This window comes from Acaromyces ingoldii (genome assembly GCF_003144295.1).
Source record: "Acaromyces ingoldii strain MCA 4198 unplaced genomic scaffold FA10scaffold_4, whole genome shotgun sequence".
In the NCBI taxonomy this organism is placed as follows: domain Eukaryota; kingdom Fungi; phylum Basidiomycota; class Exobasidiomycetes; order Exobasidiales; family Cryptobasidiaceae; genus Acaromyces; species Acaromyces ingoldii.
Window position 1 is genome coordinate 1,632,817 of NW_020290250.1, and position 25,198 is coordinate 1,658,014.

General features: G+C 59.6%; 9 protein-coding genes across 9 annotated transcripts; 4 read left to right on the plus strand and 5 right to left on the minus strand.

Moving 5' to 3' along the window:
• Positions 1 to 365: 365 nt before the first annotated feature.
• FA10DRAFT_231429 (FTHFS-domain-containing protein) lies at positions 366 to 3,372 on the plus strand (the record flags this gene model as incomplete). The annotated part of the gene is made up of 3 exons (XM_025518858.1): positions 366 to 433; positions 500 to 3,098; positions 3,172 to 3,372. 3 exons carry the CDS (start codon positions 366 to 368, stop codon positions 3,370 to 3,372), a joined length of 2,868 nt encoding a protein of 955 aa, XP_025376745.1.
• Positions 3,373 to 3,523: 151 nt separating this feature from the next.
• Positions 3,524 to 5,157, minus strand: FA10DRAFT_268087 (hypothetical protein). Its single transcript, XM_025522174.1, has 3 exons — positions 4,729 to 5,157; positions 3,908 to 4,669; positions 3,524 to 3,838 (listed from the first exon to the last, which is right to left on the minus strand). Exons 1-3 carry the CDS (start codon positions 4,841 to 4,843, stop codon positions 3,546 to 3,548), a joined length of 1,170 nt encoding a protein of 389 aa, XP_025376746.1. The 5' UTR covers positions 4,844 to 5,157; the 3' UTR covers positions 3,524 to 3,545.
• Positions 5,158 to 5,336: 179 nt separating this feature from the next.
• FA10DRAFT_302872 (hypothetical protein) lies at positions 5,337 to 11,416 on the minus strand. Its single transcript, XM_025525179.1, has 2 exons — positions 8,770 to 11,416; positions 5,337 to 8,687 (listed from the first exon to the last, which is right to left on the minus strand). The coding sequence occupies exons 1-2, from the start codon at positions 11,221 to 11,223 to the stop codon at positions 5,457 to 5,459; spliced, it is 5,685 nt and encodes a 1,894-aa protein (XP_025376747.1). The 5' UTR covers positions 11,224 to 11,416; the 3' UTR covers positions 5,337 to 5,456.
• Positions 11,417 to 12,011: 595 nt separating this feature from the next.
• Positions 12,012 to 14,138, plus strand: FA10DRAFT_253755 (hypothetical protein; the record flags this gene model as incomplete). The annotated part of the gene is made up of 3 exons (XM_025519705.1): positions 12,012 to 12,353; positions 12,414 to 12,851; positions 12,990 to 14,138. The coding sequence occupies 3 exons, from the start codon at positions 12,012 to 12,014 to the stop codon at positions 14,136 to 14,138; spliced, it is 1,929 nt and encodes a 642-aa protein (XP_025376748.1).
• Positions 14,139 to 15,849: 1,711 nt separating this feature from the next.
• Positions 15,850 to 17,690, minus strand: FA10DRAFT_147456 (flap endonuclease 1). Its single transcript, XM_025518079.1, has 8 exons — positions 17,588 to 17,690; positions 17,168 to 17,509; positions 16,993 to 17,102; positions 16,725 to 16,928; positions 16,423 to 16,647; positions 16,296 to 16,360; positions 16,154 to 16,237; positions 15,850 to 16,083 (listed from the first exon to the last, which is right to left on the minus strand). The coding sequence occupies exons 1-8, from the start codon at positions 17,598 to 17,600 to the stop codon at positions 15,993 to 15,995; spliced, it is 1,134 nt and encodes a 377-aa protein (XP_025376749.1). The 5' UTR covers positions 17,601 to 17,690; the 3' UTR covers positions 15,850 to 15,992.
• Positions 17,691 to 17,781: 91 nt separating this feature from the next.
• Positions 17,782 to 18,905, plus strand: FA10DRAFT_287416 (hypothetical protein; the record flags this gene model as incomplete). The annotated part of the gene is made up of 2 exons (XM_025524141.1): positions 17,782 to 18,358; positions 18,433 to 18,905. The coding sequence occupies 2 exons, from the start codon at positions 17,782 to 17,784 to the stop codon at positions 18,903 to 18,905; spliced, it is 1,050 nt and encodes a 349-aa protein (XP_025376750.1).
• Positions 18,906 to 18,956: 51 nt separating this feature from the next.
• On the minus strand, positions 18,957 to 21,382 carry FA10DRAFT_268090 (hypothetical protein). The gene is made up of 6 exons (XM_025522175.1): positions 21,345 to 21,382; positions 21,236 to 21,269; positions 20,342 to 21,168; positions 19,911 to 20,284; positions 19,649 to 19,849; positions 18,957 to 19,582 (listed from the first exon to the last, which is right to left on the minus strand). Exons 2-6 carry the CDS (start codon positions 21,246 to 21,248, stop codon positions 19,174 to 19,176), a joined length of 1,824 nt encoding a protein of 607 aa, XP_025376751.1. The 5' UTR covers positions 21,249 to 21,269; positions 21,345 to 21,382; the 3' UTR covers positions 18,957 to 19,173.
• Positions 21,383 to 21,501: 119 nt separating this feature from the next.
• FA10DRAFT_280539 (ArfGap-domain-containing protein) lies at positions 21,502 to 23,799 on the plus strand. The gene is made up of 4 exons (XM_025523626.1): positions 21,502 to 21,590; positions 21,647 to 21,697; positions 21,759 to 21,877; positions 21,944 to 23,799. Exons 1-4 carry the CDS (start codon positions 21,561 to 21,563, stop codon positions 23,400 to 23,402), a joined length of 1,659 nt encoding a protein of 552 aa, XP_025376752.1. The 5' UTR covers positions 21,502 to 21,560; the 3' UTR covers positions 23,403 to 23,799.
• On the minus strand, positions 23,524 to 25,149 carry FA10DRAFT_231895 (CAIB/BAIF family enzyme; the record flags this gene model as incomplete). The annotated part of the gene is made up of 4 exons (XM_025518877.1): positions 23,524 to 24,262; positions 24,349 to 24,504; positions 24,576 to 24,856; positions 24,955 to 25,149. The coding sequence occupies 4 exons, from the start codon at positions 25,147 to 25,149 to the stop codon at positions 23,524 to 23,526; spliced, it is 1,371 nt and encodes a 456-aa protein (XP_025376753.1).
• Between the last annotated feature and the right edge of the window lie 49 nt (positions 25,150 to 25,198).

Below are 25,198 nucleotides of genomic sequence, written 5' to 3' on the forward strand. Positions count from 1 at the left end.
TGTGGTTGTTTTACAGGGCGCCCAGGATATTCCACAGCCAGGGAGGGACACGTGATCGTGACTCACGCTAAACTCTCTTCTGGCCTTTAGCTCGGCCATCTTCCGAAGAAAAGAAGAAGACCCACCTTTCAAATAAAACCCAAGAAGATAAGGCGACCCTTGTGTTCGTGGGTCCCCATCCGCTAACGTCGATGCAACTTCGACGACGCCTGCTGCAGCAAGTAGTCGTCCAACCACGCCTCCGAACGCTCGGCACACCCTTGGTTTTTGCATCGCAGAGCGCTGCTTCCCGTGCTCACCTTCCCCCGGCCACCCGCTTTACCTGCGCGCCCTTGCTAGCGACACAGAGTAAGACTCTGGCTACCATGGCCTCGCTTCCAGGACAGACGGCCGCTGGCGGCGCCAAGATCATCGATGGAACTGCACTGGCCAAGTGAGTCGCTAGCAGCAGCCCGCCCTAATTAGTGCTGCCCTCATTTGACTGACCGACTGGCCACAGATCCGTTCGTAAGAGCGTGGCCGATCGTGTGGCCGCCCTCAAGGCGCAGTCGGCCTCGTTCCAGCCCAACCTTGTCATCGTCCAGGTGGGCGAGGACAGTGCATCGTCGACCTACATTCGCATGAAGCGTCTGGCCGCCGAGGAGTGCGGCATGCGCTTCCAGCACATCCACCTGCCTGCCGGCTCCTCGGAGGCGGCCATAGTCAAGAAGGTCACTGAGCTCAACGAGGACCCTGCTGTCGATGGCGTCCTCGTCCAGCTCCCTCTTGGCGACCACATCAAGGCCGATGGAGAGCGGAGAGTGACCGAGGCCGTGAGCCCGGAAAAGGACGTTGACGGCTTCCACGCCCTCAACATCGGCCACCTGTCGTCCAAGGCATGCAACCCCCTCTTCCTGCCCTGCACCCCGGCCGGTGTCATCAAGCTCCTCGAAGAGGCCGGCATTCACGACATGTCGGGCCTGCGTGCCGTCGTCATTGGACGTAGTGACATTGTGGGCAACCCAGTCATGAGCCTGCTCCGGTCCCGCAACTGCACCGTGACCCAGGTCCACTCCAGGACTCGCGACCTCGCAGCGCACCTGGCCGAGGCCGACATTGTCGTCGCAGCCATGGGCAAGGCACAGTTTGTCAAGGGCGAGTGGCTCAAGAAGGGCGCAATCGTCATCGACGTCGGCACCAACTACATCCCCGACCCATCCAAGAAGAGCGGGCAGCGGCTCGTGGGCGACGTCGATTTTGACTCGGCCTCGAGCGTGGCCCAGGCCATCACGCCCGTTCCTGGCGGCGTCGGTCCCATGACTGTGGCCATGCTGATGGAAAACGTGCTGCAGTCGGCGCAGCGCAGGGCCAGCCAGGGTGCCGGTCGGGGCCGAGGCGTGACGACGCCGAACCCCATCCACATTCTCGAAAAGGTGCCCGCCGACATTGATGTGGCCAGGAGCCAGACGCCCAAGCCCATCACCCAGGTCGCGCGTGAGATTGGCCTGCTCAGCACCGAACTCGAGCCTTACGGCGATGTCAAGGCAAAGGTCGACCTGTCTGTGCTCCAGAGGCTCGCCCACCGCCGCAACGGAAAGTACATTGTCGTGGCCGGCATCACCCCGACTCCCCTGGGTGAGGGCAAGTCGACGACAACGATTGGCTTGGCGCAGGCCCTTGGCGCCCACCTGGGCAAGTCGTGCTTCGCCTGCGTGCGACAGCCTTCCCAAGGCCCCACCTTTGGCATCAAGGGCGGCGCCGCCGGAGGAGGATACTCGCAGGTCATCCCCATGGAGGAGTTCAACCTCCATCTCACTGGTGACATTCACGCCGTCCAGGCTGCCAACAACCTGCTGGCCGCCGCCATTGACACGCGCATGTTCCACGAGGCTACCCAAAAGGACGGTCCCCTCTTCGACCGTCTGACGCCCAAGAAAAAGGGCGTGCGGAGCTTTGCGCCCGTCATGCTCAAGCGTCTCAAGAAGCTGGGCATCGACAAGACCAACCCAGATGACCTGACGGAGGAGGAGCGCTCGCGGTGGGCTCGCCTTGACATTGACCCAGAGACAATCACCTGGCACCGTGTCACCGACACCAACGACCGCTTCCTCCGTGAGATCACCGTGGGCCAGGCAGCGACGGAAAAGGGCCAAGCGCGCAAGACTGGGTACGACATTGCCGTCGCCTCGGAGTGCATGGCCGTCCTGGCGCTGAGCAAGGACCTCAAGGACATGCGCGAGCGCCTCGGACGCATGGTCGTTGCCTCCAGCCGGCAGGGCGAGCCCGTCACGGCAGACGACCTCGGCATTGGCGGTGCGCTGACGGTGCTCATGAAGGACTCCATCAAGCCCAACCTCATGCAGACGATCGAGGGTACCCCGGTCTTTGTTCACGCCGGTCCCTTTGCCAACATTGCCCACGGTAACTCGTCGATTCTCGCTGATGCTGTCGCACTCAAGCTGGCCGGCCTCGAGGAGGGTGAGGCAGACGACAAGGCTGGCTACGTCATCACCGAAGCCGGCTTTGGTGCCGACATTGGCATGGAGAAGTTCTGCAACATCAAGTGTCGCGAGAGCGGCCTGACGCCCGACGCCGTGGTCCTCGTGGCCACTGTTCGCGCCCTCAAGACGCACGGCGGTGGACCAGAGGTCACGCCGGGCAAGCCCCTGTCGGAGGTGTACCTGGAGGAGAACCTCGAAATTCTCGAAAAGGGCTGCTCGAATCTCCGCAAGCACATTGAGAATGCCAAGAAGTTTGGCCTCAAGGTCATTGTCGCCGTCAACAAGTTTGCGACGGACACGCAGGCCGAGCTGGACCTCGTCGTCAAGGAGGCTCTCGCCGCAGGAGCCGACGCCGCCGTGCCCTCGAACCACTGGGCGCGCGGTGGCGAGGGCGCCGTGGACCTGGCCAAGAAGGTGATCGACACGCTCGAGGGCCAGACGCCAGACTTTAAGTTCCTCTACGACCTCAACCTGTCGATCGAGGACAAGATCAGGACGATTGCGCGAGAGATGTACGGTGCCGCAGACATCGATGTCTCTGACTTTGCAAAGGGCCAGATTGAGACGTACACACGGCAAGGATTTGGCCATTTGCCCATCTGCATGGCAAAGACACATGTGAGTGATCGTTTCCCCTTTTTCTCTTTCTTTGCTTGAAGTTCGACGACTGAGACTTGACTTGGCGCAATAGCTCTCGCTGAGCCACGAGCCGACGCTCAAGGGCGCGCCCACGGGCTTCACCGTCCCCATCCGATCAGTCAAGCTGTCTGCAGGAGCAGGCTTCCTCTACCCGCTCTGCGGCGCTATGCAGACGATGCCGGGACTGTCCACGAGACCAGGCTACTACGAGATCGATCTCGACGAAAACGGACAAGTGCAGGGTCTCTTCTAGACTAGAAAAAGTTCCATATCATACTAACAGGGCTCAACCCCTTACGACTCGTTCACTCTCATCCCCTCTCTCTCTCGTGCATATAGCGTGTATTATTGTTCACAGCCTAATGACAACTGTTCAACCATGAACAGACGAGCGACGAAGTTTTGGGGAAAAGGTGGTGGGGAATTCTAGCCGAGAGTGCGGAGAATCTCGTCGTACTCTGCCTTGGTGATGGGCTCGACACTTCCCTGCTTGAGGTCCTTGGGGAAGCCGCCATTGGAGGCGCTTGGTGAGTAGTGCGGGGTTCTGGACAAGGCGTCGGGACCAGTGTCGAAGGGCTTGTAGCCCGTGGCGAAGAGATCAACCCAGACGTGCCACAGATCCGGATCGCGGTTGTCCTTGAAGAAGAGAGGACCTCCGTTGGCGTCGCCCTGCTCCAGATACCACTCCGTCGGACCCTGGCCGATGTCCTTGAATTTACCTGGTGCAGCTCATAGTCATGTCAGTTCCCAGGAAACAACGAAATGAGAAGGTGAGGAGCCCGCCTCACCGAACAATCCATTGTCGCTGATCTGTCCTCGGACCTTGAGAGCGCCATCGGTGTCTTCTCTGAAGAAGCGCACGTAGCAGTCGCCCTGTCCGACGGGGCTCTTGCCGACGTAGCGCAGCGTCAGATCCCTCAAGCTTCCACCCGTCTGAGACGCGGACAGATCGAGATACACTTCGGGAAACCGAGGGTTTTCGCTATGGAGATCGACAAAATTGTCCGTGTAGGCGTAGAAGATCTTGGTCGGTGAGGCCTGGCCGCTGTGGTCCTTGGGATTGGCTGTACCGAAATAGGCCGAGGACCACGTCAAGAGGTATTTGCCCTTGGCCGGGTCCCAGATAGCCTCGGGCGCCGCAACGAAGCCAAAGTTGTCCGGCACGATATTGACGAGCTTCGGCGTGGGGTCCCAGCTCGTCAGGCTCCCCGGCGCAGAGGCCCAAACGAGAAAGCCGTGCGTGCCGTACCGGTTCACGAGATCGAAGTTGTAATTGATCAACTTGAGGCTGGCGTCGGTGGCCAGGATGTAGTTGGGTCCGCCCGGCCTAGCCGCACGCACAAGAAAAGGGTCGCGGACACCGCCAGTGCCAACGCGGCGTCGAGACGCAATGGGCACAGACTGGGCCGGTTCCGAGGTCAGAAGTGGTTGTGCTTTTGGGAGTGCTTGGTAATTGAGAGGGTCGTTGCCTCGAGAGAGCCAGAACGAGACGTTTTCGGACTTCTCTTGGAAGCCTACGAAAAGATAGGCTTCCTTTGCCTCTGTCTCCACTGCGAATGAGATTCAGCTTCAGCTAGGAGGTCAGAGCAGTAGACCTTGCATTACACACCAGCAATGGACTGAGGAGCAGCAACGGACTGGGGAGCAGCAACGGACTGGGGAGCGGCACAGACGAGAGTGGTCACACCCACGATGGCCGTAAGCGCAGCAGCGAAAAGCCTCATCGTTTGTGTTTTAGTCAACGACCGAAGAATTGGATGAAGAGAGAGGGGAGTGGACGGTCAAAGAATCGATGGCAAGACCGAGAAGGAATCGCCGCCTTTTATATCGTCTTGTTTCGCTTTTGGACCCGAAGGGCGGTGTTGCAAACACGGTCAACACCGCCGTTCTCTGATCTAAGAACGGCCTTGGATTTCCGACCAGCCATCGCAAAGTCCCTCCCTAATCATCTTTCTACAGAATTGGCGGACGCAGCCGTCTTGTTTGTCAGAGCGGCGGGCGAGCGGCGGGTCACTTTGCAACCTGACTCCGTCCACAGTACCGACGCTGGAAAATAGCAGCGCTTCGGAAAACAAAAGAGAGGGCACCTAATATCGCGTGCGCAGCCGCGGCGCCGCTGCTTGGCGCGATGTGAGAAAGTGCCAGTGGGCGAACGAGGCGGGGCAATCACGATCTCAGGGCGACAAACAGGTGAGCCCAAGGCGAGCAGCTGTGCAGGTGAAAGCGTTCCATTTGACAGATGTGGATCCAAAAGTGTGAATCATTGAATGAATGGAGCAAGTAAATGAATGGATGAAAGGGTACAGTACTTTTACACAGGGCAATGCAGCCCGTCCTCTATGGCAACGCCGCTGTCCTGCCCTTTGGCGTCCCTGGACCGGCCTGCGCATCTTCAACATCCTCCTCCTCTTCTTCCAAGAAGGCGCTCAAAGGCCTTGAGCCGCCTGCTGCGATGCGCGTCATGCTGCTCGGCTTGTACAGGTGATGGTTACCCATTCCTCCGATACGGTTCTTGTTTGTCCGGTTGTACCTCTGACTCGCTGCCGTCTTGGCGGAGGTCGCATTCGAAGAGGCCGGCGCAGTCGATGGCCTCTTCATCGAGGGAGACGGCGTCGACCGAGACGACGTCACGTCATCTTCGTCGGAATAGTAGTCTTGCGAGGCAGACCGTCCCTGCCGGCTCCTCGTGCGATACACTTCTTCGTCGTCTGAATAGGCCTCCTCTTCATCGTTGCTAGACAATCGAGATGAGTGACCGTTCGTCGAGGTTTGGCGGTTGCCGGAAGATGACTCAATCGGCGCAGAATTGGACGCTCTGATCGGGGCATAGTCGCCAGCATAGCCCTCCGCGTCCTCGTCCTCGTCGTCATCGTATTCAGGAGACGAGTCCGAGGAGGAAGACGTCATCGTCCGCGACCTCGCGTCGGACGAGTCTGTGCCTCCGCCTGCCCGACGCTGGAAACCATCAATGACCTCGAGGTCATCCAAGAAGGAACCGCCACCACCGGCGCTGCCTCCAAATCCAAGTGGCGGTAGCACAGGATCGGCAAGAGCGGAGGGAGTATGGTCATGCCTTGGAAGGCCCTTTTTGGCAACCGGAGACGCCGGGAGCGACTCGATTCGCCTCTCCATGACTTCTGCCGTCTGGAGCTCCTTCGCCAATTGACGTCCCTCTTCATCCGTCTCGTCTTCGTCATAGTCCTCGTCCTCCTCCATGCCGCTCAGTTCCTCTTTGGCTTCGTCCTCCCCTGGCGACTGTTGTCGAGGTGCATCGACATGTCCAGCGTCTCGAGACCCTGACTGCAATACAGCCGAGGGTCCAAGCTGCTGTACCTCGGACTCGACTCCGCGTTCTTTCTTTTCCTGGTGAGCCGGCCTTACGTCTTCGGCCCTGACGACATCGGCCAGCGGTGTTGCCCCATTGGGACCCGGCCCGTCTGTGGTCGTTGCTCGTGCTGGTGCCGGTGGCTCCTGTCTCGCTTGAGATACTGGCACCGGCTCGACCATGCGCAGCATTTGCATTGGTTCCGGGCTCGGTGTCATTCTTGGCGGGCTCACAGGCTCGAGCTGGCGCCGGTCAAGGCGCTTGTAGTCAGTGTCTTCGCCGAGGTCATCGAACATCCTGCCAGTCCTGATTTGCTGCGAGAGCGGAACCTTGGCAGCCGGTGCTTCCGAGGCGGCCGATCCATTTGCTGCTGTTGATGACGGAGACGAAGGAGCTGCGGCCGCTGGGCTCGATGTCGCCGTCGGAAACGAGGGCGACGAGTCCCTGGCTGCGCGCGGGCTGGTGTCTTCGAATCGATGACCCGACGTCAGAATGCGCTTCTCGAACAGAGAGAGGGGAACGCCTCCCATGGCACTGCTCTTCTTCGCTGCATTCAGGGCTGCCGACACGGCCGCTTGCACTTGCGGTGCCGGCGGCTGCGGCGGGGAAGGCACGACTGGAGATGTTGACGAGGATGCATCAGCAGCTTCGTGTCCTTCGGAAGCCGAGGCAGGCAACGAAGATGTCGAGGTCTGGCGCCGATGCGCATGCTGGCGAAAGGGCAGCGTCACAGCCACATCGTTGCTCGCCTTCTTCCTCGCCGGCGGATCGGCGGCATCGTCGAACGACGCACGGTCCCTCTCATCAAAGTCTGGAACATCGTCGATTCCAAGACCCTTGTTGTTGTCGCTCGTGGTGGTGCTTGTCGTCGTCGTCGCCGCCGTGGTAGTCGCCGGACGGGGGCGAATGTCTTCACGGCCGCTCGGTCCACCAACACGCGTCGTCTGAGACTTGGACCTCGACACGGGCACAGCGGAGGTGTGAAAGGGTCGCAATGACTGAACGTCCTTGAGCGACGACACAGACTTGGACGCCTTCTTGCTGAGCACGGAAAGGCTACTAATGCCGCCGGTCTTGGAGACGTTGAAGGTCTCATCATCGATGCGGGTAACGAAGCCCGTCGGCAGATCAGACAAGTTGGCCATGCTCTTTGAGCGGTCGTTGAGACCATTGCGACTGTTGCGATGCACGCCCGCCAAGGACGAAGAGTGGGAGTTCGCGTTTGTTGGGTTGCGCCTGGGCCGAGTTGGGGACAGGTGAAACCGTGCGGCGGCGGAAAGGTATGCCTGGCTCGAAGACGATGTGGGAAGAGGGGGCCGAACGGTGTCGCGCGCGGCTGTTGTTGAAGCAGACGATGTCGGCCTCGTCTGTGAGTCCACTGGAAAGCTTGGCTGCCCTGGCGCGTCGCCGAGATGGGCGTTGCCGCTGCTCACGGTCCTGCGGGACCTCAGGGTGACGTCGAGATCCCTTGGCGCCGCTCCCTTGGACCATGAGAAGGGCAGGGCTAGACGTGCCTTTGAAGCGAGCCTCTCCGTGGTGCCCATGGCCGCATTTGACGAGGCAGTGGGTCGGATCTCGACAATCTCCGTCCTTGGCGACGTCGTAGTCGCTGACTCGTCCACCATTTCAGCTCCGTTGCTGGCGCTCTTGGCGTGAGTGTCGCGCGACCGTGCAGCAGCAGCGATAGCGGCTGCCGACGAGGTGCTCTTTGTGCGGAAACGGCCGCCAGCCCCGCTCATTCTTGACGAAGAAGAGGCCGTCGTCCCTGCCGTCGGCGGCCTGGACCTGAATACGCTCTTGATCGGCAATGTCCTGGCGCCCCTGCTGAGCGAAAAGTTCCTTTCATGCCCACCATCTGCGGACGCATTGAAGTCTTGCACCGACTCGGAGCTCATCAACGCAGGCCGAGCCTCTCTCTGCCGCTCTTGTTGCAGCTGCTGCATCTTCTTTCGCGACGGGAACCTGAGACCAGCGCCCAACCTCCGAGCGTGCGTTCGATCGGCAGACCGCGTGCTCTGTGCAGCACCTCGACTGCTCTCGCCGTCCTCTTCGCCCACGGCCTTGGCCGACTTGAGACTGAGATCACATCCCGCTTGAACCAGGATCCGTGGAAGGTCGAGATGGCCCCTCGTTGTTACCATGCGGTGGGTGAAGGAGCACTGCAAGCCAGGGCCCAGAATAAATTCGCCACCGAGCAGCTTGAGATCGCCAGGCGGGCGCAGTGGCATATCGAAGACACCCTTCTGCAGAATGGGGAAAAAAGAGATGCTCAAGCGGTGTCAGCATAGCATATAGAGTCTTTCGTTTAGAAGAAGATGATCCTACCTTCATGGCAGACAAGGAGGCTTTGAGCATGCTCTTTGTCTGATAGTCTGGCCTGGTGCTCGCCGGGCCCATGTCGTTGGTCCTCAGCGTCATTCCCAGGGCCGTGTAGATGTTTCTGCTCGGGTCAGAGTACGCCTTGACCCACTTGGGCACATTCATGACGTCCATGTAGCTCTTTGTGACGTGCCAGTGGCCCTGTCCGACGACAACGAGACCCAAGTTGGCTCGTTGGAGTGGAAGGGGATCGATGTGCTGGATCGACTGGCTGAACATCTGGCAAAAGGGGCAGAACCAGTGGCGAAGGAAGACGACGAGGGTGCGCTGCCGGATGAAGATGTCGCCAAATTGGCACACGCGGCCCTCTGCATCGTACAGAGGCAGCTTGGCCGCTTCGGCCAGGCGCGCACGGGAAGGAGGATGGATCGCATAGGCGCCTGGTGGTGCATCGTCATCCTCGTCATCCTGCTGCACCTCATTTGCATCAAAGTAGTCGTCGTGCTCCTCGTTGTCAGTATCACCATGCTCTCCTGCTGCTTCCCTGGCCTGCGTCGCCTGCTTCTGGATCTGCGCCGGAGACTGGGGCTGAGCTTGAGCAAGCTTGGTCGAAGAAGAAGAGGCGATGAGCAAGGCATCCGAGCCCAGAGAGCTCGGCCCGGTCGAGTCGTGAGGATGGCCGCGCTTCCACTCGCTGAAACCTGCCGATGCGTTGCTGTCCTCTGACGAGTCCATCGTCCTTTCCCTCTGCCTCCCTGTCTCTGCCTCGTCTTGCTGTCCCCGGTCCCGAGAAGAAGCGATCACGCCTGCGGCCTGTTGGTTGTCGCCGTTGGCCTTCTGACTCGCACTTGGCTCCCGACTCTCCTCTTCGCCGTCCAAGAGGAACATCTGACCATCCACCATGAGTAGCGACTTGGCATGCGGCCGCGTCTTAACCAGCGGTCTGCGCTGGCTGGCCATGTCGGAATCCACCTCGAGGTTGCCCGTGCTCTTTGGCCTTGCCAGCTTCGGTCTCGGTAGCGAGTCGGCCGTCGCCTGCTCATCGAGTCGGTCAGTGGACGAGGGCGCGGTCAGAGCTTGGCCATCTGCGCGGAGATCGATCAGCTGCAGCGTCGATGAAGGAGCCTTGTCGGCTGTCGCAACGCCCTCGCCCGGTTCAGGCACAGCAGAGGGGGTGGCATCGCCGGGCCGAGCGGTCCGGTTGGAGCTGGCGCTGGGCGTGCGAGTGATGAGGGCTGCAGCAGCCGAAGTCTCGTCCACCTCGGCCACTTCGTCCGGCGCTGAAAGGGTGAGCGCGAGAGCGGGTGCCAGAGCAGGCGTAATCGACAGCAATGACGACGACGACGATACTGTGACTGGGGCTGGCCTGGAAGCAGACACCGACGGCAGCGAGACGGAGGAGAGCGAAGCCACACGAGCCTGTTTCGACGACGACGACGACGACGGACCAGCATGTTGGCTGTTGATGGCGACGCTGCTGTTGCTGCTCTTGATGCTTGTCGCTGTCGCTCTTGGGTGTACAGAGGAGCTGGACCGGTTCAGGAGCAGCGAGGGCCGCGAATAGCCGCCAATAGGGAGCGTATATCGAAGAGTCTCTTGGGGCAGGTGGCGTGGCGATTTGGGAGGGACCGGTGGTGGCGACGGGCTTCTGCTCCGGTTCGCTTCGGCCTGCTCCTCCTTTGCCTTCCCCTTCTCCTGCTGTGATGCCGCGGACAGAGGCGTTGCTTTCTCTGCCTCTGTTGTCGCAGCTGTCTCTGCCGCCATCGTCACCTTTGTAGCCTCCGCCGTCTCTGTTGGCTTGGTTTCCTGCGCTTCTGTCACTGCCTCGGTCATCCCTGGTGCCTCTGCATCCCTTACTGCGTCTGCTCCTTCTACTGCCTCGACCTCCTTTGGCACATCTGACGTCGCTGCAGTCTCTGGCGCCTCTGTAGCCTCGGCTGTTTTCGCGCCTTCTGGTTGCGCCGACTCGTTGATGCCCGCCTCTTCAGCTGCTTCTTTCTTGGCCAGTCCATCACCGCCCTCGTCTGCGTCTGTACTTCCCACCCTTCTGGATTCCTCCCCGCCCTTCTCCGCCAAAGCTTCGGCGTTTGGTCCCTTTTCCTCGTTCGATGGCGCAGCGACATCAGCATCCTGCCCTGCTGCTGCGTGTCCATTTCCAGCGGTGGCTCCTACTACATCCTCCTCCTTGTCGATGTGTTTCGACGAACCCGTCTGGTCCTCGGGAGGAGCAGGGGCCGTCTGCGCGTCCAAGACGGAGCCGGTGATTGAAGCGGACGAGATGCTCGCACTCCGCTGCCCAGTCCCGCCTCCCTTGCGGCTCCGCGGCCTGGGACCCAGCTGCGTGGGCAGGTACATTTCATCGTTGTGCCGCTGCTCGCCTCGATCGCCGTCGATCAACGTCGGCGCGCGACTGCTGCTGCCGCTGCTCTGCATCGACAACGACGACGCCGGCCGCTCCATCCTTGCAACGTTGCTTCTGCTTCCCACCCCCCGTCGATTTGGCTCTCTTCTTGGCGTGATGGGGGACTCTGCCTGTTCCTCTGGTCCCCCGCTCTTTACGACAGAGTGTGCGGTGCCTGGACAGACTCTCAAGAATTGAAGTAGAGTAAAAGACGGTGCAAGGGAGCGCAAGATATGGTGGGACGACGACGAGGGGAGGGAAAAATTAATACGATTTAGGAAGGAACCATATCCAACCTTGATTGGGCTAGGGCAAAGGAAGTCCAGGCAGGCAAGACATGGGCAAGACATTTTGGAAGGGCGAGATGCACTTGCACTATCGAAAAGTGCGGCACTGCACACTACTACTATATTTGCGGGTTTGGAACCGGCCGAATAATTAAACTGGACCGTTGTTAAAGAGCATGTGCCCTCGCAGATTTGCGCGGTGGGGGGCCTTCGAGCAGGACATGCGGCGCACCCAGAGCAGGTGGGGATTGGCATCATATTTGCGCATGCCTGCCATAAGTGGACGAAGCAGGACTTTCATCAGTTCATCTAAGCTCAAGCCGCTCTGGCCTCTCAGAAGCGCCGCTGATAGGGATGGAAAGCAAGCGCCTTCACGGAAAGAAGAGAGAGAGAGAGAAAAGGCAATAGCGGAATTCACGTGGCGTGAATCTACCATATGTCCGAGAAAGTGGAGATGGGCTTCCCGCTAGAGAAGAAGAGAGAGGGTCCTCAAGTCAGCAGTTCTTCTTCGCAGCTCATCACCACCCAGAGCAGAATCAAGGAGGGAAGCGGAGAAAGCGATGTCGTCCATCTTTGAGGCCAATGATTCCGCGGCGGAACGAGGCCGCAGCCCGGCCGTGCCTACCTCGAGCCTCTCCAACGAGACGCTGGCGACGATCGTCTTGCCCTGTCTCGTCTCGAAAAAGGACAAGAGAGAGCTAACCAACTGGGGCGGCTCGTTTGTCGCGAGACCGGCACGCATCTTTGCGCCAACCAATGTCGAGCAGGTGTGCGCCATCGTCGAGCTGGCCCGCAGACGGGGCGTCGAGTGCAGGGCCTACGGTCGGGGCCACAGTCCATCGGATCTCATGATGACAAAAGGCTGGACCATGCTCATGCAGGACTTGTCGGGCGTCATCAGTGTGAGTTGAGCTTCTTAATGTTGTTATCACGATATCAATTGATCAAAAGCTTCTGTCCAGATCGACACCCAAACGCCCCGAATTGCTGTATTGGGCGGCACGTACCTGTCGGACGTGCACGAGATGCTCGACCGCTCGACACCGGCCCTGAGCATGTCCAATGTCGGCTCCATCTCCGAGCAGACGGTAGCAGGGCTCATATCGACGGCATCGCATGGCACGGGCATTGAATTTCCCGTTCTTTCCACGGCTGTGCATTCCCTGCGCCTCGTTTGTCCCCTCTCGCTCGACGAGGGAGGCACCCAGGTCATCTCATGCAGTCGAACGGAGCGGGCAGACCTATTCAACGCAAGCCTGTGCGGCCTAGGTCTGACGGGCATCATCGTTGAGGTTTGCCTTAATGTCGAATATGCATTCCGGCTCCGGCAACTCGTCGAGGAGTGCCCCTTCGACGACATCTTCGGTCCGCAGACGGACCATCCCTCGGTGGACGCGTGGGTCCTGGATGGAGAGAGCGGGTCTGACTGTCTTCCGAGCAGCAAGAGCAAGCTTGCAGCGCATCCAAAGGCTGGCCTGGAGGAGTTCAACGTCGAGGAGCATGATTCGAAGACAGGTTCGGCGGGTCCGCCCCGCAAGGCTCGTCAGTCGGTCGGGAGACTAGTCGCGAGGGGCCACCAGCGCCTCTCGGCTACGCCCGAACGCCTTCTGCCAAAGATGCGTGTAGAGGATCCGTCAATCGTCTACCCATGTCCTTCGTCAGTGGAACAAAGCGAGGAAGCAGCTCTGGACGGCGACGACGAAGCGACACGCAGCGCACAGGTCCGGCTGGAGGAAATTGTGCGATCGTCGCAGCATGTCCGCTGCCTCTGGTTCCCACAGGCAAAGATGTGCACGATGATGCGTGCCGACCGGACGCTGGAACCCATCAGTCGACCGCTCGGTGTGTTTGGGCGCCTGTATTCAAGGCTCGTTGGCTATCATCTGAACCAGATGCTGCTGTATGCATCGCGTTTCCACCCTTCTTTGCCGCCCAGGACCGCACGGTTGATGCACCGCCTCACCCATCCCTCCTACCCTGCTCGGCCTGTGTCTGGCCCAGCAGAGGCTCCAAGATCGGCAGTGGGCGCCACGACGGAAGAGGAAGGCGCTCCAGCGCACCTCAGCTCGCTCGAAGCCTTTTCCAAGGGCTCGCCCTCGTCGTCCTTTTCCTCTCCAACGACAAAGCGCCTTGAACCTCTCTCGCCCCTGAACCCCCATTCAATTCTCATCGACACCTCTCACCGCGTGTTCAATATCGACTGCCTCTACCCGCAGTACACCAACGAGTGGGCCATCCCTTTTTGCCATGCCGCTTCGGCCATCCGCACGCTGCGCGACTGGCTCGCCGAGGAGGAGTCCCTCCCCACGGGCGATCGCATCCACTTTCCCATCGAGATCCGCTTCACAGACGCAGACGACATCTACCTCTCCCACGCCCAGGGCCGGGCGACATGCTACATTGGCCTGATCCAATTCCGGCCCTTTTCGAGCAACACGGCCTACCGCTCCCTCTTTCGCAAGTTTGAGATCATCATGCGCCGCTATGCGGGCAGGCCGCACTGGGCAAAGGCCCACACCTGCGGCCTGGACGAACTCAGGCGGCTATACCCTAGCATGGACGACTTTTTGCGCGTGAGAAAGTCCGTCGACCCAGAGGGTGTGCTCCTCAATCCGTATACCCGCCGCCATCTCCTGGGCGAGATTGGCGATGATGTGGGAGGGAGAGTGTTCAAGGCCAGAATGTAAAAAAAAAGAAAATGTTGGACAATAGTGTGCATCAGACAGACAATGATATTTCTGTGCAGCGTGCTTCATCAAGAAGACGTCGACGCAGCCTCCTCCCGCTCCTTTTTGAACTGCTCGATCCACCGACGTTCTGCCTCGCTCTTGCTGGGCAGGACGATGATGGAAAGCAGACCGTCGCGCAGCACGACGCCGTCCCTCTGCTCGCCTTTCTTTGGATCAGCGTCCTTGGCGCCTTGATCCAGGACCTCGCGCAGGGTGAGCTTGCGCCCGAGTTTGAGCAGACGGCGCCGCTTTGTCGATGTGTACGCAGACAGCTTCGGCCCCACGTACTCGCCGCGCTCATCCCAACCCACGGCGCCGGCCTGGGGAAACATGGCGTCGAGGTGGTCGCCAATCGTCGTGTCCTCGTGGAACTTTTCGATGAGGTCCGACTGGGCGTATTGCGGGTAGATGAAAAAGACGGGAAAGACGACGGGCGTGCGGATCGGGTCGGGCGCTACCCACTTGCGCGTGTCGCCCTCGGGCAGCACCAGGGGGAGCGACGAAGAGGACGAGCCGGCTTCGGGGTCAAAGTGCGCTTCCGACGGATTGTCCGGCGGTCTTGACGACGTCTCGACCCAGATACCCCTAGCCTACAACACATGCAGCAAATCATCAGCCGACGAAGCCTCAGCGTGGGTATAGCAAGCAGCCAGAGAAAGGAAACTCACCAAGAAGGCGCGCCCAAGCGCGACCTTTGTCGCCTCCTTTCTCCTCTGCCACTCTTCCTGCTCTTTTTTCCTCCGCTCGACCTGCAACCCCTTCTCGACAATTTGCGCCTTGAGCTTCTTCACGGCCGTATTCGCCTCGTCGATGGCCAGTGCATGGTCGCAGCAGTCGATGGCCTCGACATTGCGATCCAGGCCATGCAGCGCCCTAGCCGCGCGGTAGAAAGCCTTTGTCGATTTTGGGTTGATCTCGAGAGCTGCGCTGCAGTCCCGCGCGGCTTGCCTCAGGTTGCCCAGTTCCAGCTCGCATGCGGCCCGATTCAGGTGCAGCGTCTCCCGCAGGGTGGCATCGCGCGGGTAGGCGTCCAGACCCTGCCTGTAAAAGTCACGCGCTTCCTTGTACCGCTTGCCGAGAAAGTAATCGTTTCCCTGCTTCTTGAAGTTGGTCGCCACCTCTGCATGCAAGAGTCATTCAGTATGCCAGCCCAGGGTACTTATATTGAAAGAACCAGAGAGGCCGACACTCACCATCGGGCGTGCCGTCAAAAGTCAAGCTCTGGAGCGCCTCGAGCGCCGTACGATCACCTTCGTCACCATCCTCAGGGAGCGATGTCATAAATAGCGGGACTGAATCGAAGGTCCTCATTAGGTGTTCCACATCCTTTGCCGGCTTGGCAGCCCTGTCGACAAGGAACTTAGCACCCGCGTCCAATCCCAGCTCCGATGCCCGAAACAGAAGGTACTCACGTCGCCTGTTTCGAGGAAGAGGCCTCTGCAGGAAGCTCTTCTAGCACCGCCTGCAACGTTGAATTGTTTCAGCCATGCACATCAATTTGATCATCGTCCCCATCAACCTCACCATCTTCTCAGTGTTTGTCTAGAAGAAGGCAGCGAGCAGGAGAAAAAATATTCGAAGTGGAGCGAGCCAAAATTTCCCACGTGTTGCTCTCTCGCTATTTGAAGACACCCATCCTCGAGCAAAGGCGTGGGCATTGCAGGCTTCCGTTCCCGAGGCAGCTCAGCGCCAAGCTTTCTTGACCTCAGCACCACTAGACAAGGCAGAAATGCAGCTTGATGCCGAAAGAAGACTCAGTTCCGAGGTGGAAATCGTACTAGTACATGGGCCAGAGCAAAAGGATGGGCACGGCTACTTTTTCTTGGACGCCGTTGCCTTCTTCTTGTTTGATCCTTTCTTCTTGTCTTCTTCTGGCTCTGCCTTGCGTTTAGTTGAGGCAACGCTGAGTTGATCGCAAAGTAGTCTTAGTCTTGAGTTTCGCGCAGGGTATATCAAGATGAGCGATTACTTACGTGAAGAAGTTGTCGAGCCTGCCTTGCTGCTTCTGGCCAATCGCCTTTTGAAGCTTTTCGGCACCCTTTCGAATCCGGTCTTCACTGTGGAAAGAAAGAGTCAGAGGCTGCTTGGCCTGGACGAAGCAATGAGAAAACCCACTTGAATCCTTTGTCTCCGCACAGGAAATTGACAAGGCCTTCAATGTCCGGTGCCTCCCACTTGAGCTGTGAGGAACAGTCTGGATCAGTCTTTCGTCCGGTTGCATGGAAGGTGAGAGGAAACTTACCTCCAGATCATCGCCCTTCTGCACGTCGGGGCCCTTGAAGATGGCCCTCGCCTCCTCAAAGGGCCAGACTTCAGGCACGGTGATCTTTTTGCCGCTGTCCTTGATGTGCTTGAGGACGCCCTCGATGTTGTCGTGCTCGCGCAGCAGCTTCAGTGCCGTCTTGGGACCGATTCCCTTGATCTGCTCCATGTAGTCACACCCCAGGAGGATGCACAGGTCGGTGAACTGATGCATCGAGTAGTTGCATCGAGTAGTTGTTAGTCAGCTGTCCTCCAGTCAGCGCGCCTGGACGATTTATTCACCTGGTCGACGTCCATCTTGAGCCCCTCGAGGGCCTTTGCGAGGTTCACCTCATGCACAGGCATCTTCTTTGCCTCGGAAAATGTCAGATGTTTGAGCAAGATGGGCGTGCCAAAAGTCAGGGTGTCCATGTCCTCTGAGCCGGCTGCAAAGACTTTGCCAGCCTTGACCAGCTCGGCACACTGCGCCTCGGCCTCGGAGGGTGCCTGGCCACGACAGAAGCCAAGTCAGCAGGACAAGTGCAAACATATGAAACAGAGAGCAGCTCACAGTGATGCATGGGATGCCCATGAGCTTTAGCAGCTCCCTCACTTCCTGGTTGTGCTGCTTCGTCACCTTGACCTGCCTTCGCGCCAACTGGTCGGCCCTCTCCTCGGTCGCTACAGCCCCTCTAGTCAGCTTTAAAGAGCATGTCACGAGGTGGCAAAAGTTGCGAGAAACGTACCAACATCCTTCTCCTCTTCCTCCTCTTCACGCGCCTCTTCCCTTCTCCCATAGCGTCCCTGGAGCACCTTTGCCTTGAGGTCCGGCGGCTTGCCATCAAAGACGTACATGGGCTTGATGCCGACGTCGATCATGCGCAAGGTGCGGTAGAAGAAGCCCATGAGATGGCTCGTTGTCTCGCCGTTTTCGCTCATGAGCTGCTGCCCATCGCTCTGACGCACGGCAATGAGGAACTGGTATAGACTCATGCTGGCGTCGATGGCCACCTTGCGGCCAAAGTACGTCTTGATGTCGTGCTCCTTGATCGCGTCGGGCGCCTCATCGCTGATCAGTCCCGTCAGACCTGGGCAGTCAGGAATCAATGTTAGCTTCCAAATCCGATCGCTACCGCTCAGTACCAGCTTCTACTCAGCTCACGCACCCTTGATACCCATCTTGGCTAGTGACAGTCGTCCTGGAGCAACGCAATCAATCCTGTTGGTCTGGGAAAGAAGCGCGACGCGGCGCACGCGCTTGGCTTTTTGCCCCCCCCTTCTCCACTTTCGGACTTTTTCCCGACGACAAAAAAGGCAAGAGACGACGGCACGGACGACGACGAAGTGGGCGATCCGATAGATGGCATCACGTCTTCAAAGCGCCGTCCTGGGCAGGGGCAGGCCCTTGCCGCTTCTGAGGTTTTCCAGAAGTGCGTTCTCTACGCCTCTCTGCCCCTCGTCTGTGCGGTCGTCGGCTCTGCTGGCTCGGCCCTCGCTCGTCCAACGACCGCGGCAGGGGTCATCGAGCATCGGAGCATGCTTCATTCATACCTCGTTTTCCGTGAGACAACAACAGCAGCAGCAACGGCAGGAAGACGATAAGGAGAAGCAACAGCAGCCAACAACGCCGCCGAATAGCAAACCTGCACTCAGAGAAAGAGCAAAGGCCGTGTCGGAGGACATTCTCACGATCCCCAATGTGCTCACGACCATGCGGCTGCTGAGCACGCCTCTGCTGGGCTACCTCATCGTCGTTGATGAGATGCGCTACGCACTGATGCTCCTGGCCGCCTCGGGCTTCACCGATGTCCTGGACGGCTGGCTCGCCAGGCGCTACAACTCCTCTACGGTCTTTGGCAGCATCGCCGATCCCGCGGCCGACAAGGCGCTCATGACCGTCATGGTGGGCGCCTTGGCCTGGCGCGGCCTCATCCCTGGTGAGTACTTCCTTCTTGCTTCACCAACCATCGTCGCGGCACATTGAGCTCATCTCAACCGTCGTGTCGTGAAGTCCCCCTTGTCGTCCTCATCGTCGGCCGAGACCTGGCCCTGGTCGCCTCGGCCTTTGTGATCCGCTACCGCACGCTGGAGCCGCCCAAGACGATGGAGCGGTACTGGGACCCGCGCCTGCCCTCGGCGCAGGTGCAGCCAACGCAGGTCTCAAAGTACAACACTTTTCTCCAGCTCGTCCTCGTCGCCGGATGCACAGTCATTGCCGCCCTCGACCACGAGTGGAGCGCCTGGTGGGACGACGCAGAGGGGCTTTGGGGCCAGGGCCAGGGCCGGATCGAGGGCGATGAGGGGAGCGAGGGCGTGGAGCAAAGGGGCGAGCTGAGGGCAAAGGACGTGGCAAAGAAGGCATGGCACGCATTCATGGGCGTCGTGGCAGCCACGACTTTGTGGAGTGGTGCCAGCTACTTGAGCGGCTCGGGCGCCGTCAAGCTGTCCAAGCTGGTCAAGAACAAGAGCACTTCGTCGCCATAGTCTCTGTTGTGACAAATAAAATGCTCCGACCTATGTCTTTTGTCTGATCATGGCATAAGGCATCTCGGGATGACAGAGGCGGGCGGCTGCGAGACAGCAGACGGCCAAGAAGAGCTGCGATGCACGGCACAGTATCAGACTTTGGACACAGTAAGGAGGATTGGAAGACTGGAAGATTTGTTTACGGGGTACGACGGTCAAAGTGAAAGAGAGACAGAGACAAAAAGAAGAAAAAGGACTCTTTTTTCCGATCTGCGGCCTTCCTTCACTAAGCCGTCTGGGCCTGAGCGCTCGCTCCCAATGGTGTCGACGAAGGGTTGTTGTTATTGTTGCTGCTGCTGCTCCCGCCTGGCGTCGTTGCATTTCCGCTTCCATTGGCCGCTCCGATCCCAGACGCTTGCTGCGCGCTGCTGCCGCCATTGTCGCCGCTGACATCCCCATTGTTCGTCGCCGCGGCTGCTGCTGCCGCTGCTTCGGCAGCCGAGTTCGGGCCCCTCTCCTCAAGGGCCTCGTATGCCAGGACAAACTCGCGGTGCACCTTGGCCCAGCTGGCCGGATCCCAGAACACGTAGACGCCCTTTTCCGCCCGGCTGTCCTTGTGCACGGGTTGCACATTGGGTTCCTTTGTCAGCCAGAGGTTGAGACCTCCCCGATAGAATCGCCAGTTTCGGTTGTACCTGATTTGAGGAACGTTGTCAATGTCTCTTGTTCTCCCTCGAGTCACAGACGGCATCCATACTCACAGCGTTTGCGCGGCGTATTGCTGCAAAATGTCTCTCGGCGTGCTGTAGAAGATGAAAAACAGCGTCTCGTCGCTAAACTCCGACATCTTCGTCTGCGCCGGTGGCGGCGCCTGGACATTATAGCACGCTGGCAGGTGAAATTCGGGCTCCGTCGTGTTGGAGCTGAATGCCCATGGTGTGACAAAGTTGCCAGACCGATCCCTGAATGGTGGAATGAGCCCCACATCTGACACGGCGAGGAGAAAGAGAGAGAGAGACTCACCCAGAGGCAGTCATGTCGACGCCTAATGTTTGCAGATCGCTCCCCATCGCCAGCATACTCAAGTCGGGATCCCGCATTTTGATGAGGCTCACCAAGCCCAACAGCCCGAAGCGATCAGCTGGACTAGAGAGGACCTGGTGCGCAGGCGTCTTCGGGCCCGTCCTTGTTGCTTCTGAAGCACCGCTGTTTTCTTCGCTACTGCCACCTCCGCCGCCGTTCCCTAGCCCAGAAGTCGCCAAGGAGCCAAAAGCTAGCGCGCCTGTCCCTTCGCCAGCACCCAGGCTCCCATTGACATTCGGCCCTCCAAACGACCATGTTTGGCTGTTCATGCTTGGTGGTTGTTGAGTGACCATCCCTGGTTTCGCAGCGTAGTCCTTTGATCGCTCTTCAAGTCAGCGATCGTGGATTCAAGAAGAATGGATTTCACTCACCCGGTCTCTTTCTCCAAAACCCCCACGAGCAGCACTTAGGGCCTGGGTTCCATTTGACCGCCCACTCATGGCTCCCAGCAATTCCCTTCGATGTTGTTCTCTCGCCAAATGCTGATGTTGGAGAGCGGCGGCCGCGCTGACCTGTTCTTGGTTGGCGCTTCCCAACTCCCCGCTCAGGGCCGGAAAGTCGTCGTTGGAGAAGGTGCGGTTGCCCAAGGTGCCTTCAACACCACTAAGACCCAGTGTCCCTGCTTGGCTGGCGTAGCTGAGCGGATTGTTGGCGGTCTGCTGCTGGCCTTGACCCTGTTGCCCATTGGCACCACCAGTGCTACTGTTGCCCAATGCAGGAAAGTCATTGATATCCAGGTTGGCGTTGGCGTTCGAGTTTGGCGCATTCGAATAGCTCGCCTGGGTACTCGGCCCTCCAAAGGGGAAATTTCTCCCAAACGCATTGGAGCCTGCGCCTGCCATCCCTGAAGGTGCTTGGCCACCGCCTGGCCCTCCTGTTGCTCCCTCTCCAGCCGCTTGAGCTTGCGCCTGTGCCTGTGCTGCCGCTGCCGCTGCTGCCGCCGCCGCTGCCGCTGAGCCAGTATACGCAAAGGGGCTGGATAGACTTTGCCCTGAAGACGGCGCTGGGCCTTGCCCTGACGCTGAGCCTGCTCCTCCTGACCCGGCCCCTGCAGACCCAGACATGGCTCGCGGCATGTACGGAGACGCTGTGCTGCCGCCGCTGCCCCCATTGCCCGGTGTCGTTGCGGAAGGCATGGACCCAAGCCTGTTGAACGGCCCCAGCGGGTTCATCGACGAGGGCCTTTGTGGTGGTGGACCTACACTCGCCGCCATCATCAGCTTCCTTGCTAAACTATTTTTCCAGTCCAATCGTTGGAAACGCACCAGGTCTCTGCATGCTTGCTTTTCGGCCTTGAATCTTTCGAGCCACGAAGGTCATCAGCATCAGGTCCCGCCTCTGGCCATTGCATCCCCCTTTTCAGCCATGGCTCACCTCTCTATTCCAGCTGCCAGTCAGTGAGTTGATCAGTGATCGGTGGATGCGATGGTTCCTCCGCCAATGCTAAAGACGGAATTCACGTGAGGCGCGGCGCAACGTGACTGGCTGGCTCAAATTGCAACTCGGCGTGCGTGCAGTCCACATGAAAGCAGCTCCTTCTTTTGAGATCATCAGCGTCACCGACGTAGGCACAGCCAGCAAACGACCGCCATGAGCAGCGATTCCGGCCCTCCCAAGGAGGTGAGCTCTGTCGATGGCATCGATTTGAAGAGTCTCTGACTGACTCGCAATCTCAGGAGCTTGCTCAGATCTTCAAACACCTCAAATCGCTCAGAAAGGAGAACAAGGTGAGACCTGAACTGGTGATGCCATCTTCGAAGCACAGTCCTCACTCACTTTCTTCACCAGCAATGCTTCGACTGTGGCGCCAAGAACCCTTCTTGGGCATCTGCGACGTTTGGAATCTACATCTGCCTCGACTGCTCCTCAGTGCACCGGAATATGGGTGTCCACATTTCGTTCGTCAGGTGAGTCTGGTCTTTTCTCTCCCTCTCTCACACGACATGAGACTGATCTCAATGGGGCTTGTAAAGATCGACCAATCTCGATTCGTGGACGTGGTCCCAGCTTCGGCTCATGAAAGTGGGCGGTAATGGACCTGCGTTCGACTACTTTTCGCGCCACGGCGGCAGCTCCCTCCTCACCCCAGGGACGGAGGGCAAGGTCAAATTCACTTCGGCCACCGCGCGCGGTTACAAGGAAGAGCTCACCAAGCGTGTGCAGGAGGACGCAAAGGGTGGTCCCATTGGCGCGCGTGTGGCCTTCCCTGGCCTAAACTTCGGCGGTGGCAGCATCGAGGGCAACGGCAGCTCGGACGCGTCCATCTCCAACTCAGCCGGTCCCAATGCAAATGCAGATGACTTCTTCGACGACTGGGACAAGCCAGCGGGCAACTCTGCGTCGGCCAACCTCGCCGCTGCCTCTGTCAAAAAGCAGGCTACTGCTGCCGCGTCAGCCCCACCCGGCATCGGCAGGAGAGCCATCGTAGCTAACAACAGTAGCAGCACTGCGCCCTCCTCGGGCATTTCGACACCTGACCGTGGCTCGTCTCCATCCATTACCTCGTCATCCACGATCAAGTCTTCCTCGCTGGGTGGCGGTTCTCGCGGCCCGTCGGGTGCGCGCAAGGGAGCCCTGGGCGCCACAAAGGTGGGAGCTGGGACAGGCGCTGTGAAGAAGGGCCTGGGTGGTGTGCGCAAGGGAGGCGCACCCATCAACTTCGAAGAGGCCGAGGCACGCGCAAAGGCCGAGGAAGCAGAGGCTAAACGGTTAGAGGACGAGGCCCTCAAGCATAAGGAGAGCATCGAGCAGGCCGAGACGTTTGCAAAGGCTGCGATTCAGAAAGCTCAGGCAGACCAGGCAGCGGCCAGAGCGGCAGAGAGCAGCAGCAGCAGCGGTGGTGTTGGCGGTGGCAAGGCGGGCGCGCCGACATCGCCGACAAGCCCCAGGAGCCCGACGGGTCCCAAGGGCAGAGGCAGCATCGAGACGGAGCGCCTCGGAATGGGCTTTGGCAAGCTCAACATCGCCCAGCAGCGCATCCAGGCTCAGCAGGCTTCCTCAAAATCAAACGGCGGAGCGTCGGGCAGCACAGACAGCTTGAATGGATCGGGCGAGGAGCCCAGCTATGCGCGATCCAAGTTTGCCGGCCAAAAGTCCATCAGCTCGGACCAGTACTTTGAGCGGGGAGGCTACGACCCCAATGTGTCATCCGAGGCAAAGGAGAGGCTCCAAGGGTTCAGTGGGCAGACGTCCATCTCGTCGAACCAGTACTTTGGCCGAGAGGAAGACGAAGACGCAGAGGGCGGCGGCTACTCTGCCGCTGCTGGAGGACCCGGGGGCGAGGACTGGACCGGTGACCTGGAGTCGGCGGCGAGGGACTACTACCAGCGCCTGATGGCGAACCCAGACGTGCAGAGCGGCATCGAGAGCTTCCGCGCAGGTGCTCTCAAGCTCTCGCAGTACCTCGAAGACATGTCGAGGAACGGCGCTTGATCTGCGCTGCCTGCGCGCAGCTTTCCTTCTTTCACTTCTTAATCCTTCCTTACATGATGTCACTCTGTGCTTGTCCGTGTGTGTCTCATGGCTATTACAATAGTTTATCTTCTTTCTTTGCTCAACCGCCAATGGCCCCCTCTGCCCGGAGCTTGTCAATGTCGTCTGACCCGAAGCCCATCTCCTGGAGCACCTCGTCGGTGTGCTGGCCCAGGACGGGCGGGGGTCGGTTGACGGCCATCTTTGCTGGCCCGTACCGGACGGCGGGGGCCGAGATCTTGATCTTGCCCGCTCTGGGGTGGACGACATCGACGGTGACGCCGCGGTCCTGGCTCTGCGGGTGCTCAAACGTCTCGCGGATGTTGCGGATGGGCGCCACGGGGATGCCGAGCTTCTGGATCGTGGGCAGCCACGCGTCGTTGGACTTTGCTGCGAGCAGCTCCTCGAGGAGCGGGATGAGGACGTCGCGGTTGGCGACGCGCGACTTGTTGTCGACGAAGCGCGGCTCGGTCGCCAGCTGGGGCCTACCGAGTGCGCCACAGAGCTTCTTGAACTGCGAGTCGTTGCCGGCGCCGACCATGAGCATGCCGTCGGCCGTGCGCAGGACCTGGTAGGGCACAATGGACGGGTGCGCCGTGCCCCAACGCGTAGCTTCTTGGCCACTGACGAGGTAGGACGAAGCAACGTTGGCCAGTGACGCAATCTGTGACTCGAACAGCGAGGCGTCGATGTGCACCCCCACATTCGTCCGCTGCCGGCCCAGAAGCGCGGCCATGATGGCGCCGTGCACGTAGAGGCCCGTCGTCAGGTCCGTCATGGCCACGCCGATCTTGACGGGCGGCCGCTCCTTTTCGCCGGTGCTATTCCGTCGAGTAGTTGTAGCAACACAGTCAGCCATCGATGCAGCAAAAGAGAGAGTAGGAAGATGAGGAGAGGAGGGACTAACATGTGGAAGAGACCAGCGTCGGCGGCAATGATGACGTCGTAGCCAGCCATGGAGGCGTATGGCCCCGTCTGGCCGTAGCCCGTGATGCTCGCATAGACGATCCGCGGGTTGAGTGCCTTGGCGTCCTCATAGCCGAGCTGCATCGTGGACAGCTTGCTGCGAGACCGCACATCTCTCCATTTGTCAGCATACAGGGCACTGTTCCGATCTAGATGAGCTAGACTAACCCAGGCAGGTAGTTTTCCACGACGACGTCGGCTTCCTTAATGAGCTGCCGCACAATGTCGCGGCCTGTCTGCTTCTTGAGGTCGACGGCGATACTCCTCTTGTTGCGATTCACGCTCAGGAAGTAGGCGCTTTCGGGCGGGAGCGTGTCCCAGTAGGCCCTTTGCCGCGCAGAGAGCTTCGGCAGGCCAAGCGATGCCATCTCGGCGTCGGTCAGCGTCTTGAGCGGCGCCGACGGGGGTGACCAGCTTCGTGTGTCGTCGCCTGCAGCCGGGTGCTCCACCTGGAAACAAGAAGGAGAGAAGAAGAATTTAAAGTCTCAGCTAGGACCTCACTCCTCTTCATTCTCTTCGTCTCTCCCCCCTGCCTCTCCACACTCACCTTGATGACGTCGGCGCCGAGATCTGCCAGCAGCATCGACGCATACGGACCGGCCAGAACCCTGGTGAGGTCGACGACCTTGATTCCAGCGAGGGGAGGTACGAAGCCGCCGTCGGTGCTGGCAAGGGGAGCAGATCGGACGATGGTCGATGTATGCAGCGTTCGCTGTCCTCTTCGCAGCGCTCCTGTGGCCATCGCATGCCTCGCCCCCAGCCCAGTCCTGAGCAGCATAGCAGGCATCGTG